The 16,985-nt window shown below is 41.0% G+C and overlaps 1 protein-coding gene across 5 annotated transcripts in view; it reads right to left on the bottom strand.

Annotated features, from left to right (window-relative positions):
- Positions 1 to 6,150: 6,150 nt before the first annotated feature.
- The window catches only part of AGTR1 (angiotensin II receptor type 1), a 43,991-nt gene continuing 33,156 nt past the window's right edge, over positions 6,151 to 16,985 (bottom strand). For all 5 annotated transcript variants that reach the window (XR_011496660.1, XM_014838534.3, XM_014838536.3 and 2 more), the window contains one exon: positions 6,151 to 8,138. Coding sequence is in view for 4 of the 5 variants with exons in the window: in XM_014838534.3 (XP_014694020.1) it covers positions 7,016 to 8,092 (1,077 nt within the window). In the remaining variant the exon portion in view is untranslated. The remainder of the gene's footprint in view (positions 8,139 to 16,985) is intronic.

The following is a 16,985-nucleotide window of genomic DNA, read 5'->3' as shown; positions in this document are numbered from 1 at the left end:
ACTAATTACTGTGACAGCAGTAGTGGCCTGTTTATTTGCTAGGCCCAATATAAGCTCATCCAAAACCAAATTACAATAAATGTAAAATCCAGATCTGTGCTGTCTGTAAGGTCAGTTAGTACTGTCCATTAATGAGCTCAACTTTCAAGGACAAAAACTATTGAAATTCTAGCTCAACACCCAGTAAGTAAAGGGTTTAAGAAAAAGTAAAATGTTACCCATGTTGATTTTGAATAAATAGACGTGGACAATATTTTGGAAAGTACCTACATGATCCATATTTTGTGATGCTGTTCTTTTTTTGGGCAAGGGGGCAACATAGTTTAGCATATAAGATCACAGATTCTGGAGTCAGAATGCCTGGGTTCAAATTTCAGCTCCAGCATTTGCCGGTCATGTTGTCTTGGACAAATTATGTCAAATCTCTAAGCTTCTTTTTGTCTCATTGGAGAATAATAGAACTGACAAGAGTGGTCATTGTGAAGATTAAATAATGTAATGCATATAAGCAGAGAACTCTTTGACTTTCCCATAACAAGAATTTGATAAATGGTAGCTATAATGATTTTGCCGAAGACTGGATTTTAGTGGATAATTTTGACAGTAAACCCCATCCTCAAGTGCATAAGATAAAAGAGAGGTCTGGAGGGCAGTGCTAGCTCCTGGCCTAGAAAGTCAGTCTGGAAACAGTGTCATGAGGACTTGGCTCCTCTCTGTTTCTTGGTCCAGCCTTTCACTATGTTGGTTTCATAAGTCGGCTTTATTCTTATGCTTCCTGTGAAAACTGCAGGAAATTCCTGCCTCTCCCGTTGGTGAAACCAAATGGCTGTAACTGCTCTTTGTACCCACTTAGGGCCTGCATAATGAGAAGGAAAAAATGTTTCTCTGGTTGCTCCTGGCAAAGTCAGAAAATTCACCTTAATTGGGTCCATTTAGGTTACGTGCCTAGCCCACTGCAGTCAGAGGAATATGATGGGCTGATCTGGATGGGTTGGCAATGGGAGGAGAGCCCTATCTAGACTCTACACTAAATGTGGAAGAGGTGGACACCCAAATAGAAGTAGGGGCTCTTTCTGTAAGAAGGTGGAACAGATGGGGTCACTTGAGGAGCAGCTGTAAAGGTGATATTGTCAGTGGAAAGGTTTTTTTCTCTACTATCCACTTACCACGTGAATGAATGAGAAGAGCGGTTACTTGCTTGTAAGGGCCAGATTATACATTGGGGATTCTTCTTCATTATTATTTGTTGTTGTTGTTGCCTGTCTCCAACAGTTGAAATTGAGGTGCAGCTTTAGAGAGTTGGCTGCATAGCCTCTGGCTGACATACTTTATCCCTTTGGTACTACCTAGAAACTTCTCTGTAAGAGCAACTGCCAGGACAATGCCACTAGTCAAAGTGAATCCGCATCTGGGGTTCTTCCTTCACACAGTGCCGGCCGATTCACGGCACCTCTGCTCAGCAGTCTGCACATACGATGCTCTTTTCTCTGTGGTGGGCTCTGGGAGGGCTTCTCCCTGTTGGTCAACGCTGGCCTGCTTTCTATCTGCCATTTTGCAGAATTGAAGCTTGTTTTGTGGAAACTATCATTTAGCAACTGGGTGTGCCGAGATGGCACAGCAGAACTTCATCGGGCTTGGAAGAGAGGGTCTGGGGCAGAGAGAGCCCACTCTCCGGGAGGTTCAGCAAGATTCCTATTTTTGATCTTGTTCAGTTTTTTTAAAAAAAGCTTCATAATGTGAAAAGAATCGAGAAATGGGCCCAGGGGCATACATGGTTCATCATCATTTTGATATTTGAAGCAAAGTAATCATAATAGCAAACTGGCTTTTAATAGCTCAAAATTAACATCACTTATTCATCAAATCTACATGTCTCGTGCACATTGATAAATATTTTCCTATCATGCTGCTTGAAGGGCAAATCTCAGGGTATGTAAACTCTTAGAGGGTTATTATACAAAACTTCTTTGTGTATGAGTGATTTAGGATTAAATATTAATAAAGCTAAATTCTCTCATTCTAAGTTATCTTTTGGAAAAACGACAATAATCTAATTCTGACTCTTTCTGATCATGAAAATTTATTCTTTGGACCTTAGTTACCGCATTTTTCAAGTAAGGTGAGTGAGCTTATTGGACAAAAGTCTTTCCCGTTGGGTCTGGACAGGGTAGGATGCTGTGTCCCCAGGTTCTTTGGGAGCTAGAGAACATCCCTGTCATGGAGAGAGGGGAGGGTCCAGGCAGCATGCCGGCCGTGTATTTGAGCCCTGAGAGGGTGCAGGGTGCTCATTTCCTCTCTTTATTTACAGTTTCGTGGTCCAAATCATATTTATTATAGTTTCTTGGGCAACAGAAATGTTTTCCCAGGGTGGCCCCTTCAGGGGGAGACCTCAGTTTCCAAGAATTTACAATAGTAGATACTAGAGTGCCCTTGTTCCTATCCAGCTACAGGTCCTTCTATGTCACCACACCTCTTCCCCCCAGCACACACACTGCTGGATGTCCTGGTCCTCACCCTCTCATAAGAAGACACATGAAAGAGGGACAGTCCACAAGACCCCTTATTAAGATAGGGACCAAGATATTTTGAGATCTAGACTGATATCAACCTGCTGGGTGTCTAAAGGGTGATGTGTTGGCCCCTACAGAAGAGAAATTCTTACTGGTCAAGCAGGAAGGAAAACACGCAGATCTCGGCTATAGATCATTATATTCTGTCCCTTGATTAGAGACACGGATGCTGGTTCCAAAGTATGAGGTGGTTGGGGGTACAGCTGGGCATCAGATACAAGTAGAATCAAGGACTCAATCACCTCCAGGGCTTTCTTGCCTTTTCTGTTAACTTCGCTCTCAGTGCAGACCAGATTTCTCCACAGGCTGGAGCCATGGCTGCTAACAGATCCCAAGCTTACATCTCACAACTTTCAACACGGGAGAGGGACCAACTTTCATCCATACCTGTCTGAAAAATCCTCAGGAAGAAAGACTATGATTGGTTCACTTTAAGCCTGTACCAATTAACAAGCCTGGGATAGGGTTAGGTAGGACAATAACTTATTCTGAGGTGGGCCAGTCCTTGAGTGAGGTGGGAAATTCCTGTAATAAGGAGAGAAGGGATGCTGTGCAGAGAGGTCCACAGGTGTCCACTACACAAGTATATCAGACAAGAGTGGATGTAGTTACAGATGTCTTTTTTTTTTTTTTTTTTTGCTGAGGAAGATTTGCCCTGAGCTAACATCTGTGCCAGTCTTCCTCTATTTTGTATGTGGGTTGCTGCCACAGCATGGCCGCTGACGAGTGGTGTAGGTCTGTGCCTGGGAACTGAACCTGGGCCACTGAAGCAGAGCACACTGAACCTTACCACCAGGCCACAGGGCTGGCTCCCAGATGTCATATTTTAACTGATTCAATCAAATTTTTAAGTTTGGAAAATCTGACTCTTTGATCGTTAGCTCCAACATTCCACCTCTTCCATTTTCTTATTCCTTTTACATTTTTTCTTCAGTCTCATCAACGCCTCCAGTGTGGTTCTACAGGACCTTTTCTCTCCAAACATGCAGACTGAAATATATAGAAGTCATACAGTTGAGTCTTGCCCAATACTATTCTGTCTGCTGTCTATGGCTTGCTTCCCTCCCTAATACTTAGATTCCCTCTTCCTCTGGAGTTGGTCTGGGTCCAGTGCGTCCAACATGGCCCTGGGAACCTAAACATCTGTATGCAGCTCTCCTGTGAGGTTTGCACCCTGACATTGGGCAATGCGTGGCTGCCTCCAATTTCTGCCCATTCCTCAGTCTCTCTGTATCTCATCTGCTCTGACTTACTTTCTTCTCTGCCCTCAGGGGTCTCACCCTTCATACCAGTGTCCAAAATTCTCTGGGACTCATTTTCTTCACTCACTACTTTTGTGATCTGCCTGACTCTGTTTTCTCCTCTCTGGTTCCCAAGGCTGGTACGTATTGTTGGAAAAAAATTTCCCCAGTATACAGAGTTACAAAGCTGAGAACCTGTGGTGTCAAACCTCTGTGAGCCTCTCCGTGGTTTGGTCATCAAGCTGTGTCTCCCTGGGCTCTCTTCCATAGGCCCACAGCAGCTGAGTGAAATGTTACCGTATGTTCTAAGCTGGATGTTACACAACCTTAGTCCCCTGGCATAGAGTAGGTAAATAACCCAAAATGTATAGAATCCAATGAATGAATGAATGAATGAATGATTGACTGAAAAGATTAATCTAAGATTAATCTTTCATGGGGGAAACAAGAATTGGAATGTAAATTGGAATATACATATTGCCCTTGAGTTCTGTTGGGCACCTAGATCCTTATGGTAAATATTCCTTTCTGCAAAAATTTTAAAAATAATCCAAAAAATAAGAAGTCTACCTAACCTCTGAATATGTTTATGAAGCGTAAATCATGCCATCCCATCCTAACATTTTGGTAAGTAGACTCTCATTTCAATATTACGTTGGTCTCACTGAAAAAGCAAGATTAATCATCAAAGTTATCAATATGTATCTATTTCACAAAATGGGATGGGGAAAAATCACAATGTAACTTGATGAACTCAAAATGAAAATGAGACTTGGAACACGTGATCACACCAGTTAATAAAGAGATGAGTTGGAGGGTATCTAAATATAATTACCTACCAAAAATCTTATCCACTATAACATCGGAAAGTCCAACAAGTTCAAAGTGCTTGTAATCACTTGGGTTAAGATGACAACTGAATAAAAAAAGAACTGTTATAAAGCTGCCTTGGAGGGATTTCAAATAGGATAAGTTTACACTATAATTTGGATGAGCTAGAATTTATATTTTAGGGATGATCCTTTGAAAATAGTAAAGAAACTTTGGAGTTAGTGGCTGGTATTATATTAGTGAAATTAAGACAATATAAAAGGAAAATAGTATGAAACATGTGGAACCACATTTATTCACAAAATTAATCTTGGGAATATGAACGTAACAGGCTGCTTTGTGGAGATTCTGTGCAGCCCACCAAGGCCTCTCTGAATGTGCCCCCCGCCACACCTCCCATCAGCTATTTTATACATCACCCCCATCCTTTGGCCACTGTTTATTGAGCCTACTGAGTGCCTCAGCCTGTTCCGTGTGGACCCCAGGCGCAGGGAAGGCCTCTGGAGAGAATAATGAGGTTTCTGGCCAAGGGGAGCAGAGATGCTACAGTGCTATCGTCAAGGGCAGTGTCATCCCTGCTCTTGCATGTGGCACCTGGGTCCTTACAGTAAATTTGCCTTTTCTGCTTAAATCTAGTAAATATTCCATGCTGCTGAGGCTGTGGTGAGAAATGTTCATACATAGTTGGTGGTATTGTAAATTGTTATAAGTTTTCTGGAAAATATTTGGCAATATGTTTTAAGAATATTAGAAAGTTCCTATCTGTACACTCAATTGTACCACTTCTGGGAGCGTGTCATGAGGAATTTGTCAGATTCATGTACTTGAGTGTTCATGGCAGTGCGATTTATGATACTGAAAATCAGAAAAAAGCTAAATGGTCCAATTTGGGGACTAGCTCACTATGTCAGGATATGTGTGCATTTTGTAATGTTATGCAGTTCTTAAAATGTTTTCGAAAAATATTTAATGGCATAGCAAACTAGTATGCTATGACATTAAGTGAAAAATCTGTATACAAAGTACTATCACATTATGACTCCAATACCATGGTTTATGTATGTACGTGTGTATAATGAATACAAAAAAAGTAGAAGAAAATGCACCCAACTGTTAAAAATGGTAATTTTTCAGTAGGAGAACTAAATATGACTTATTTTTTGTGCTTTCTATATTTTCTAAATTTCCTACAATGATCATCTATATAATTAGAAAAATTCTAATATTAAAAATTCATGTGTAAAATAATGTATTATTTTACTGTTATAAGGAACGAGTTTTTCTCCTTTGTTTCATGAAAAACTTTGGAAAATTCAAAATGATGTATTTATTTCATGTTGTGTAGTGGAATAAAATGTGTCCTTTATCTTTTCAGTGGCAGGATATAAAATCTATAACCAACAGTATTAGACTATCAGTTGTATCAAGATCTAAATGGAAATATGTACTGTTTTAGTTGTCTTGTTTTAAAAACAAATCAGCCCCTATTTTAAGTAATGAAGATTAAATACGTTACAATAAAATTTTATTTAATGTAAATATAACTTTACCAGATTTTAATCAAGTAACAACAGTTCAGAGATATAGATATACACACACATATAGGTAGAGTATATAGTTTTAAAACAGTAAGGCATACTTCATGATATACAATCTTTCTACCACAAAATATATATACTTCTCAGATATGAAATAAAACTAATATGACTAGGAAGACACCACTACTTGGGACCAGAGTAACACCTTGACAAGTAGCTGAACTCAGTAACATCACTATACAGAGAAGCCATTTGGCTGGCATGTCTTGGCAGTGTGAATCTATAAGACACTGGTTGAATTTCATAAATTTCTGAAACTTGACAACTACTGCTTAGCAAGCCTTTCTACAAAATGTGTAGTAGGAGCTACGGGCGGGCCACCATTGCTCATCGCTGAATAGGCACAAAAGCTTTACTGCCCTTTGGAAATTGGGCAGAGCAATCTTACACTCTGATCTCCCGTTGTTTCTCTAAAAGTTTACCATATTCTAAATACCTTATGTGGAAATCAAAAAGAACAGAACAAGAGCAGACTGGGGAGATGGCATTTCTGCCAGTAAAATTTTCTAAACCAACATGTTCATACAGTTTCTGACATGGTCCTTTGAGTGTCCATCATCTATCGAATGCAAAATGTGGCTTTGCTTTGTTTTGTTGCAAAGGAAAAGAAAAGCTTTTGTTCAGAGCTTTAGAAAAGTCAGTTCAGTCCACATAATCCGTTTTTTTCTTAAATTCCAAAAAGTAGCTCGTGCTCGTTTGGTGTTGACATGTTGTAGAGGAATGTTTCTCTTGCTCCTTCTCTCATGAGGTTATTCACTGACAGGTTTCCAGGGTGTCACTCGACCTCAATACATGGGGCAGGCTTCTTGGAGGAGCTTCCGTTGTCTGAGGGGCGGTAGGAAAGCGTGCTCATCTTAGTTGATAGGCTTGAGTGGGATTTGGCCTTTGGGGGAATGTATTTCAGAAGCTGGAGAAAATATTTTTTAAATTTCTTGCCAAGAAAGCCATAAAAGAGAGGATTAAGGCAATTGTTAAAATAAGCTATGCAAATCGTGATGGGCATGGCAGTGTCAACAATATCTGTAATTTTACAGTCATGTATGATGCCCAGCTGAATCAATACATCCAGAAAAGTGAATATTTGGTGGGGAACCCAGGAAAAGAAAAAGAAAAGCACGATTGCCATAATTATCTTGAAAATATCATCATTTCTTGGCTTGTTCTTTTGAATTTCATAAGCCTTCTTTAGGGTCTTCCAAATAAGAGTATAACTTGTAAGAATGATCAGGAAAGGAAACAAGAAACCCAGTATATTCTTGGTTAGGCCTAGCCCTATAGGGAGGGTTGAATTTTGGAATTCATAATGGAAAGCACAAACTGTGACATTGGTGTTCTCGATGAAAAATACATTGCGGTGGATTATAGTTGGCAAACTGGCCAAGCCGGCTAGCGTCCAAATAATGATGCAGGTGACTTTGGCCACAAGCATCGTGCGCCGCAGGCGGGACTTCATCGGGTGAACAATAGCCAGGTAGCGATCAATGCTCAGACACGTGAGTAGAAACACACTGGCATAGAGGTTGAAACTGACGCTGGCTGAAGCAATCTTACATAGGTAATTGCCGAAGGGCCAGCGGTATTCCATAGCAGTGTAGACAGCCCATAGTGGCAAAGTCATTAAAAAGCATAAATCAGCCAGTGCTAAATTCAAAAGAAAAACACTGGCCACGGTCTTCAGTTTCATGTAAAAGTAAATGACAATCACCACCAAGCTGTTTCCGAATATTCCGATCACAAAGATGATGCTGTATAAAGTAGGGATCATGACAAATATGTAATTGTGCCTTCCAGCTTTGGGACAGTCATCCTGGATTCTTTTAATACCCTCTTCAGTGGAAGAGTTGAGCATCATTTTGATTCCCCGGGTTAACTAGGCTCAGACACTATGCCAAATGCACCTAGAGAAAATAAAAATGAAAAGGTAAAAACATTTTAACTTCCAGTTGTAAACAAATAGTTGTATTTCTCAATCATAAACACAGTAACTCAACTTTAGTCCTAGGGAAAAAAATTAGGTCATATTTAATGGATAAAACTGTGAACAGATGAAATCTAAGAGTGCACATTTAAATTAATTTTTAGGACATGTTGCTTTTCTAGGGAGTGATAAATATTCTCCAGACAAATGTAAGTGGGGTCCCATGTGAATAAACTTATCTAGGTCCTTTGCATTTTTTCTAGAAGTAAATCCTAGCTTCCAAATTGATTAAAAAACAATCTAAATCTCAGAAAGCACTACAGAATTAAATGTTACTCAGAAAGACAAGAGTTTTCCCTGAGGTGAGCAAGGCTAATTAATTTGTCTTTAACCTCAGCAGTGTGACACATCCTTATCTTATTGTTTAAACCATTTCTTTCATCTCACGATCTTTACTTACGTACAAAAATTATTAGCATTCTCGCTGAAGTGGGTGGAATAGCCGCCTCTAGGTTGCTGAGGAATTGGTCATGGTGGGAACTGATTTTAGAGGGAATAAGAGGGAGGCTCAAGACTTTAGGGAATAGCATTCTTTCCATGGTTTTCCAGTGCTGCTACAGTCAGTAACCACTTATTTAACTTCCAACTCAGTCTAACAAAAGGGCCTGAATCTCGTAATTTTGTGCCCACCAGCCAGTTCTCAGATTAACCCTTTGTATGGCAAGGATGTCAAATGAACAGATTAGGTCAGGAATATCAATAAACCACATCTTTTGTGTGGGGCTTGAGATACCAGCCGTCCTTTAGGATTTTAGGAAGAAATCAGATGCTCAGGAATGAGCTGCACAAAGACTTCTGCAAATATTTGCTCTAATATTTTACATAATCAACAGTCAAGCGATTCATTTATGTGATTTAGAAAATCAACATATTCTGCCCTATACAAGAGTCCTTCTGAAAACCCTTGGGAGGGAGGCTGAAGATTCCATGAGGGAGACATCTCAGGCTGTGGCACAGGCATGCTCTGAGGTGAAGGTCAGCAGTGGGCACAGGCAAGGCCAGCAGGCAGGGCAGTGGTGCTGGGTAAAGATCCTATTGCTGCCCCAGGAGCAGGTCCCTAGATGAGCATGGTCCTGGGCAAGAAGAGGAACAGGAATAAGACAGCACTAGTCTGCCCAGGAGAGCTGTGCTTGGCATCCGGGAGCGCTGGGGAAGCACGTGCGCCCCGGTAGTGTCCATCCTGGTGCACAGTGATGCTGAGAGGGATGAGACTCAAGCGGCCGAGTTTTAAGAGGAAACACTGGGAATAAAAGGGCTCTTCAGTGGCCTGTTGGCCTCCCCAAGGAGGCAGTTATTCTCCCTGCCCAAGTTTTTGTCTCCATGTCCTCATTATCTTTTCGTTTTGTACTCAGCTTTAAATAATCTAGATCCCTTTCTTCTCTCTTCATTCACTGGGGCATCAGCCTCCACAAACAGGCACTATCTACCCCAAATGTCACATCCTCTGTGGAACCTTCCTGACTTTTCTGGAAATTGGCTGTTCCATTTTCTGAGCCACTTTGGCACCCAGGATGCAGGTTCTGACACTATAGTATAAAGGTCTGTTACACGCTCTTCTCCATGGTTTGTCAGCTGCTTAGGGCAGGGCTTGCTTGGAATCACCTGGTTTGCTAGTGTAGGCCCTGCACATTCCAGGAGGCAGACGACAAGCGTCTGCTGAATAACAGAGCGAGTGGACAAATGAATGAGTGAACAGTATATACTTTAAAAGCTATGAGTGTAGAGTACTGAGACTAATTTCTTTCGGGCTAATGAAATCCATTTATATTCTGCTCCCCAAAGAATCTCACAGAAAATGCTCAGTGCCAACCTGGGCCTCCCCTTGGATAAACAACCAAAACCAAAACCAACCAAACCAAACTGACAAAAACACCCTGGGCACTTTTAGAAATCTGTGGTTTACAAAACAGAGGATGAAAAGAAGGAATAATTTAATGGAAGCTGGGGCCAGGCTCTCAGGCAGGTATGACCCATCTCTTCCTCACCCAGAAGGATTTCTCTACTCTTTGCTAATTTTTCAGTTCATTTTATTACAGTTACTGAAATTATGCCAATTGATAAGCATAATTCATTTAGGTAAACAAATATTCTCTATTAAAAATTAAATGCTTCATAAAAGTTTTAAGGGCTAGCAGTCATTTACACCTTAACGTGGATTAATTTACTTATTTGCTCTCCTTCTCACATCTGTTATCAGTTGGATTTTGCATAGGAAAAAATTAGAAATGTCAAGGTTAAAGAAGCTTAAAGATTAAAAGTGGCCTGGGTGAACTGCACAACTGAAAACTAGGGCAGAGGTAAATATTTGTTTCAGCTTGGGCAAAAGGGCACTAAAAGACAGGAACCAATAAACTTGATGTGTTAGGATCCCTTAGGTGCCCTGAGCCTGGGCACCTGAAACCAGGGAGGAAATTCTCCTCTCTTTCCTCTTTCCTCTCTTGACCCCACTTTGAGGGCACACAACTCAGGTTGGTTCCATTAATCCTGTGTTGAGAGTGAATAGAAGTTTACTGACTAGGCTGGAACTTTAACCATCACTTATAAAAGAATTTCCAAGGGAAAAAGTTTGCATTTGAAAGGATCAATTTATAAATACAGTTTTGTTTTGTTTTGTTTTTGGTGAGGAAGATTGGCCTTGAGCTAACACCTGTTGTCAATCTTCCTCTTTTTGCTTGAAGAACAGTGTCTCTGAGCTAACATCTATGCCAGTCTTCCTCTATTTTTTGTATGTGGGATGCTGCCACAGCATGGCTTGATGAGCAGTGTGTAGGTCAGTACCCGGGATCCAAACCGGTGAACCCTGGGCCGCTGAAGCAGAGTGCAAGAACTTAACCACTATGCCACCAGGCCGGCCCCCTACAAATATGGTTTTGGACTTCAATTCCTTCACAATCTGAGGTCAGCCTTTTCTCCAATTCCCATCGATCCATATTGACTAATATTTAATATGTAAAAGGTTGTTCTAAACAACTAGCGGAGCATGCCTGGAAACGTTAGTGAGTATTTATTATTTTAATGAGTATATCACTTGAGAACTCTGGATGTAGCATTGCATATACTAACTAGAAGAACATTTTACATAAAGTTTATTATATAAGTAATGACCAAGACTTCCTACCTAGTAAAGAAACTAATTTTCTCCTACTTGAGGGTGAAGGATCTTGGAGAGGAATTTTCCGTGGTGGAAACAGCGGGAGCAAGAGCAGAGAAGCAGAGATGCAAGTAGTACAGCGGGCAGTCAGCCATTCATCCCCTATTCACTGAACAACTATTTCGTTCTAGGGTCATGGATGCAAAATAAGTCAAGTCACAGTTCTCCTTCTTGGAGTCATTTGAGTCTAGCTGGGAGGAAGGAGTCTTAAAAACTGAATTATCTGCAGTGTATTAAACTGTGCCATACTAGCGGCATGTGGAACGTGCTGTGCTTGTCATTGACCCAGCCTGGTGGTGGGGGTACAGGGATGATTAAGGACACTTCCCAGAGAGGATGCCACTTGGATGTGGAGGATGTATGGGAAACAGACTGGCTAGAACTTAAAGGCAGCCAGCTGGCCGGCGAAGGTGGGGTAGAGATCGTGTCGTCATTGAACTTCTCCCTCCTTACAAATGTCTACAGCATCATCCATGGGAAACTGAGCTTGTAAATTTACAGATGCTGCACAGCCTTCTGGGCAGGGGTGTGGGGTCTGAATGTGCACTGGAAGGGATGCGACCCAGGTCATCCTGGTGTGCAAGAAATACTGTCCTCTGGTCTGCACTGTTGCCACAGATAGCTTCTGTAGAGAAACTTGCTTCTCGGAAAGAGGGAAAATGGAACCTTGTGATTGGCAGCCTCCTTAGACCGATGACAAATGAGTGGGAAGGAATGGCGTTCTACTCTCTTCGAAGCTGAAAGGACGCCGTTTGGGTGAGGAGCTGCAGGAGAGAGAGATATGATCTATAGGAACACCAAACTTAGGAGTCCCAGAAAGCAGCTACATCCCCATTTCAGTCTGCTGCTCCTCCCAGCAGGGTTACAGCCAGGTAGAAAACTGATAAAAAACACAGGAAGATCCACTCTCCCTATGGCTGGGTCTCACCATAGCTTTTACGCAGGTTCTGTGGCCTACATGAATTCCACAGCACTATTTCCTCTTGGGGGAAAGAAAATGGGATTTGGAGTCAAAATACTTGTAATGGAATCTTCCTTTGCAACTTACAAATCTGTGTTACTCTGGCTATCACCCCATTTCTCTGAACAGGAGCCTCAGTTTCCTCACCTTTAAGAAATGGGAACAATGATGCTTATTGCACATGACTGTCATAGGAATTAAATGAGGTAACGTGAAAGAGCACTGGGCGTATCTTTCAGATAGTAAGTGCTTAATAAATGTGTTTTATTTGAAGCTTTACTATTATTTTTTTAATGTAAGGCAAGAACTGATTCAGCCATGGGTCGAAAAGGCGTGAGAGAGAAAAACAAAAGGTTTATCGTTGGTAAGCTCCTTCTCTTGCCAGTAAAAGGCTAAAAATAACAAGCTGTTGTTTCTTCAATGTATGAGTAAAAAATAACCTTAAGCAGCTGAATAAATTTTCCATGAGTCAGGTGGGAACTTTCAGTCTGCTGCAAACACACGGTTGGCACAGAGTGGGCACACCACATTTCTCCATGGCTTGTTTCCGTAGGAGTTAGCTCGTATTCCCTGACAGCTTCCCTGGTTCTTAAAGCAAGCCTAAGAAAGAAGATTTCCTTTCTTTCTTTTTTTTAAAAATTCTAAGAATATTTCCCCAAGACTTTTGATTAGAATATTAATACCTTCTTAAGCTTTTAGGCAAGCCAAAAACAATCTAATTAAATTGTTCATTACAAGCTCCGTTTTTAATGAGTTTGTAATCTAAAGAAAAAAAATACCCCATAGTTCCCTATGATAATAAAGAGAGAACTAAAGACCAAGTAATTATATTTTAGAATAGACTTCCATCCAAGTACCTTCCTCAAATATCAAAAAGAGTAGGCCAGTGTTCGTAAGTCATTTGCTTGTAGTGCTGGACAGCTCAATAAACCATCCTGTTCAAAAGTCATCCTCTTTATTGTTCCTATTTTGTAATTCAGACTCTAGAAAGCAAGCATTCCTGCTCCTGTGTTTTTTCCCCAAGGAATGAACGAGGCATTCTCCAGGATGCAACTGTTAGTCAGTATCCATTTGTGAATTCAGTGAATCATAGAAGTTGGCAGTACAACTTTTAGGGTTTCCACTTTTTTTTTTTTTTTCCAAATCCACGTGTTTTATTTCTTAACCTTCAGTTCTTATTTTATGGGGTCTATCTCTACCTTTATCTCCTTAAACATTTTGAACACCTCTGTGTTACGAGCCCCCATCCAATTTCTTTACTATTTGTAGCTCTTCAGGCATAAATTCTACACGTTTCATCTGTGGACACTCTTTCTTGGCCTTCACCTCCATCTTGGGTTTTGTAATCTTTGACTGTGAGTTCATCTGTAGTGGGAATTAACTTCCTTAGGAGGCCTGAGTGTCTGGAGGGTGGTAGCCTGTGAAATTTCTGCTTGGGCATACATCACTTGACCTGGAAAAGCTTTTGGTGCCAATTTTCAGCCCAATTTCCAACTTCATACTTTGTCTGCAGTTACTGCAGACCAGGCCCTCCACGCATTCTCAAGTTTTGCTGGGCGACAGAAGTTAGCTAGTGTTTGCTCACAACAAGCAGTAATTTTCCAGTTCCTGGCTTGAACCAGGAAATCACTTTCAATTGTCTTTAGGACATGAGTCTAACGGTCTTGACTTCCATCCCGGTGAACTCATTAGAATTTTATCTCACTTTTGTATCTGGTGTTGGTTCTTCTCTGGCCCATGTGGTCTCAATTCTTATTCAGAGCTGTGATCTGAGATTTTATGTATTTAGGGAAAGAACGGTAATGTCCACGATTTTTTAGTCCATTGTCTTCATCTTGACTGGAAGTTGCCCTACACATTATTTGGAGATAATAGTTAAGTTGCTTGGACCCAATAAGCTTTGAATTAAAGTCTTGCCCCTCTTCACCTCCCCCTGCCCCCCATCATGCCCTCTGATGAGGCATCTAAGCTTTTCTGGGTACACCCTCCTTCATGCTGGTAGACATGGCAGCCATGAATAAGGGAGCACAGCAGAGAGCCTAGCATCATGGGGCAAGTGACCAGAATTGCTTTCAAGTCAGATGCACAGGAGAATGTCATGCTCCTGGCTGGCAATCCCAGCCTAACTGCTCTATGTTAAATACTTTCCTTGGAGATGATTTTGTTCACCTCTACAATTCCTGGATGAACGTTTCCCTTAATACAAAAATATTTTATTAGAAGTATTAATGCCATACTAATTAAGTACTTAAGATTCAATTTCCTCAAACTTAATGAATGGCTGTGTGATATGTCTAAGTGGTAAACAGTGGTTTCTGGCCTTCTTCCCAAGTCAGTATCATCCACTGTGGCCCGCACTCACAAGAAATGAAAACAGCGTATACTGCTTCCTTATTTCTGCACATACCCATTGTAACCAACTGTGGCGATGGTGGTTAAACGTTCTGGCATCCTCAACTAGCCCTCCCAAATAGTCCAAGAGCCTAAAGAACTCAGCTTTAGGAAAGGAAATTCAGAAGTTCCTTCCAAGTTAGGGTATAAATTTCAAGGAAAGTAAAATGTTAATCCTAAATTTTTGCTTCTTGGGAATCATTCAGTACTTTAATATCTAAAAATGTAACACCAAATTACAATGACATTTCTCTCCACTCTAGAAGCTCCTACTTGTCATAAATCACAGTTTAAACAACTCAGTTGTGGTGACTACCCCAAGCCCCCTGAACAACTCCCTTCATGCCTACATTTCCTCCTGCTCTTTTCTATCCTAAACTCTTGGCTGTTTTTATTGTATGACATTTTCTTTTAGGAAGATCAGCCCTGAGCTAACTTCTGCTGCCAATCCTTCTCTTTTTGCTGATGAAGACTGACCCTGAGCTCACATCTGTGCCCATCTTCCTCTATTTTACACGTGGGACGCCTGCCACAGCATGGCTTGATAATTGGTGTGTAGGTCCACACCCGGGATCTGAACCTGTGTACCACAGGCTGCTGAAGTGGAGCATGTGAACTTAACTGCTATGCCACTGGGCTGGCCCCTGTAGACATTTTTTTTAAATTTCAAAAAGAAAGGAGAAACAGGTAGGGATGAAAGATATATGAGTAAGTCTAATCATGTGCTTAAAAATCTTCCTTTGACATGTTGGTGTTAGTAGGAAACATTCTTGCTATGTTAAGCACAGAGGGCCATGGAAGGCTTTCCAGTGAGCCTAGAAAGAGCAGTGCTCTGGAGACCAGGAGAAGAGGAAAATAAAGCCTAGCTTGAAAGAAAACTTATATCTAAATGAGCCCTTGTCCTCTTACACTCCCAAATTCCTCAAACTTATGGACTCAGAATTTCACCCAGGGAATCATAATCACATTTTAAAGGATCAGCATTTCGGCCATCAAGAGGAGGAAACATCATTTTTAATGATATGGCTCTTGGAGACTGTTCACAAGCTTTTATTTCTCAACAGATGAAAAAGGCAGCATCTATGTTGGCATCTCAGTCAACAACAGCTGCTTCATCCAACTTGTACACAAAACCCCCAATTCCATATGGGAAGCCACTCCTCATTTTGTCTTTGAGACTTTAATTCAGCAGCAAAAACTACTCATATCATTTCAGATTCCACTTTAAGGAGTATGAAGAAAGATATTGGGCAGGAAAGGAAGCACTAATTAATTTTTATCTTTAAGAAATTATGATAATATTATGGAGTTTATACGTATTATGAGTTTTATGTTAGAGATTATTGGCCACATGGCAATTCACCTCAGATTAAAGTTTTTAACATACAAACCACATAACTATAAAATTTAAATGAAGCTCAAAGGACTAACTATTCAGTGCGTTGTACCTTTCCCTGAATTGCTCCATGTCCTGACTGCAGTAGGAATGTTCTTTGAATGACAGCCTACAAAGTGGTCCCGCAATGTGCAAGGAGACTAGGGTTCTAATTCTGGCTCTCCCATTCACTCGCGAGGTGACCCTGAGCCAGTCACTTAGCTTCTCCGGACCTCTGCATCCTTAGGCAGCTGGTACATGCTTAAAAAGTCTCCTGAAACACTGAAATTTCATAATCTTTCTTTTGAATACATATACATCTTTTGAAGATAAAGGCAATAATGGTTGACAAGTAGAAATGACCCGACAAATCATTAACTCAGCCAACTTCCTGTCTAGCTGTCAATATACATATTATTAATGCTACAATGATTTAACGTTCTATAATTATAGACAAGAACTCTTTGTATTAAAAGCAAAAGAATTTCACCTTCGACCAAAGATGAACAAAGAAACTCCACGTAAGATTACTATATTATAGTGACAGTGGTTTTTTGCCCCATTTTTTACATTAATTATCTACTCAAAAAAATGTTTGCCCAGCATAGCATTTGGATAGTGGTTGTGACCCTAGGTTAATGAGGTCAAGGTTGTAGGTTTGGGCCCTGTCTAGACTACTTGGTTTTACTGCATTTGTGGCCAAAGCCTGTGAGCCTCTGAGGCGTGCCCGCATTCGTCCTGGCGACACCAGGTGAAGAGTCCAGACGGACTGGCTCGCGGCTGCACGTCGAAGTTACAAGCACGCCCTGCAGCTAGGAGTCCAGATCGCATGGTCCTGTGGAAACGGCGGCGCAATGTGCCATTGTTAATTTATTAACCTACTCACAGA

This window comes from Equus asinus, chromosome 21, assembly GCF_041296235.1.
Source record: "Equus asinus isolate D_3611 breed Donkey chromosome 21, EquAss-T2T_v2, whole genome shotgun sequence".
NCBI lineage: Eukaryota > Metazoa > Chordata > Mammalia > Perissodactyla > Equidae > Equus > Equus asinus.
Note: the sequence above shows the minus strand (reverse complement) of the source record. Positions and strands in the feature narration are given on the sequence as shown.